We start from the raw sequence: 2,247 nt of genomic DNA on the forward strand, positions 1-2,247 counted from the left end.
GACTGTAAATGTGTCTGTATTTAATAGCAATACAAAATGTCTATATTTAAGAGTAGATTACAGTTACAGTTCAATCCAAATATAGGTCTATATCAATAACAAAGTCTCTACTCTGATGAGTATACTGTCTTCAGATAGTAGCACAGTCTAATCTTAAAAGGCAATAGTTAACTTTAGTCATCAATATTCGCGCTTAACTCTGATGATATAACGTAGACGAATTTGACTTTCATTATAAATGAAATAGGCATTGCCATAGAAATTTCCAAATGCTTCTGTCTCAATAGCCATTCCCTGGTGTATAGGCACTTCCTTGCCATGAAATCTGATCTTGCTATCGTTCTCTGGATCAGTAAATCGATCTCCGCTGACAACGACAGAATCGCAGCCTTGGGAAGCTGCCGTCAGAGAACGATTGCTGCCTACACCTTTAAATTGATGCTCCTTACCTATAGCCACCTCTGCTAGAAAGATAATACCATGATGAAGGCTCTTCAAATAACGAAGACCATCTGCTACGGTAGAATTAAAACAGAGAGCAGGACCAACAAATTCGTTGGTTAATGGTGAAATCCGTAGCCCATATTTTAAGATGGAAGCTGTGCTTGCTGCATGGGTACAAAACCATAATAATCGACGGTTTTGAATGGCGTCGTGTAGAGCAAATCGCTCATCTTCACCTGATCGATCCATTTGCCAGATATGAGTAATCTCCGTTGCCGAATATCGTGTGGACATAAAGTAGTTTTCAATGGTATTGTAGGTCTCATCACCCGGATTCATAAGAGTTAACTTGACGTTTAATACATGATAATAAGCAGTAAGTGACTGATTTTCGTCATTTAGTACTGTCGTTTCCTTGACTAAATCTCGTGCTATCCATACATCCATTAAGAGTTGAAGTTCTTTCCTTAACCTATTTAATTTCCACTCGTTATCGACCAATTTTTCCCCTCCATATCTGGAATAACTTAATCCGTGATAGTATGACTTTGATAACTCCTGTACCAATTTGAATTCGCCATTTTGGAGAGCCTCTTCAATGTCTTCTAATATGGAAAATCCCCAAACGATAAGACCTTTGTTAACAACGCAACTTGGAAAAACCTTCTCATGTATTCCAATATTTTCAATAGCAATCTCCAGATATCTCTTGTCAGAAATGAATTCCATTAATTTTAGAGTTTCTCTACCAGGCTTATCATTGCTAACTTCTCCAGTGTTCGGTGATGTACTAGTTGCTGTACAGCCTTGATCTTCTTCAACCATTTCGATCAAAATATACTGACCAGGATAGGGGATAAAATTTCCCCTATTCGACCAATTGTTCTTTGTTAAGTCTTTAAATTTCCTATTAAACATTTTGATGGCATCTTTAATGTTGTCGACAGGTCCATTTAATGCACAGTTATCTTCTTCCTCTTCACAACTCGATCGCATCCAAACGTAATAGAAATAAGTGCAGTCGATAAGTTGAATGATGCAATTATTATTTTCACCATCTTGGCTATTACTTTGCTCTAGTACACAGTGATAATCCGCATAGATTGTACAAGGCTTAGGTCCATCATATGAATCATCCACTTTTGCTGATTTCTTGACTTGAACATTTATGCTGGTAGGACATGATTGTGGCTCTACATTCTCGCTTGATTTAGTTCTCTTATTAATAGCTTCGTTTGCGACATGATCTTGCTGATCGCTGTTGCATAATCGAGCTATGACCTCGGCCTTCTTACCACTTTCATCTAGATTACGTTTTTTGCATTCATTTTTTAGTTTTTTAAGGTCCATTCGATTGTAATCAATATCAGCTGAGCCATTGCTGTTATTTTGAGGAGCCTTTCTCTTGGGAGCCATTGCTACGTTGTAGTGTAATGCTGATACTATATTCAATACAGAAGGTGGTAAATCAGGTGATGGAAAGAGCTAACATTACGGCTATTGCAGTTCCATCAATTAGGCTTGAATGTCCATTTCATTCTATCTATAATATTGATACTATATCCAATTTAGAAGGTGGCAAATCAGGTGATAAAAAAGCTAATATTACGGCTTTTACAGTTACGTCAATCAAACTTGAATTTCTATTCTATACGATGCCTAATATATATAGCATATATCCTTTCCAATCTCCAATAGATAGACATCTAAAATGCATAAATTATAAGTCATTAGAATTACAATTACAATGCATTCTATAGAATGATCCTCTTCATCCCTAATATACCCGATAATTACCTTGTT

General features: G+C 36.5%; 1 protein-coding gene across 1 annotated transcript; it reads right to left on the minus strand.

Annotated features, from left to right (window-relative positions):
- Positions 1-195: 195 nt before the first annotated feature.
- Positions 196-1,548, minus strand: TRIADDRAFT_13451 (uncharacterized protein; the record flags this gene model as incomplete). Its single annotated transcript, XM_002113818.1, has 1 exon — positions 196-1,548. A coding segment is annotated over one exon (1,353 nt), but the record flags the coding sequence as incomplete, so codon positions are not given.
- Between the last annotated feature and the right edge of the window lie 699 nt (positions 1,549-2,247).

Source organism: Trichoplax adhaerens, genomic scaffold (genome assembly GCF_000150275.1).
Source record: "Trichoplax adhaerens TRIADscaffold_6 genomic scaffold, whole genome shotgun sequence".
NCBI classification, from domain to species: domain Eukaryota; kingdom Metazoa; phylum Placozoa; class Uniplacotomia; order Trichoplacea; family Trichoplacidae; genus Trichoplax; species Trichoplax adhaerens.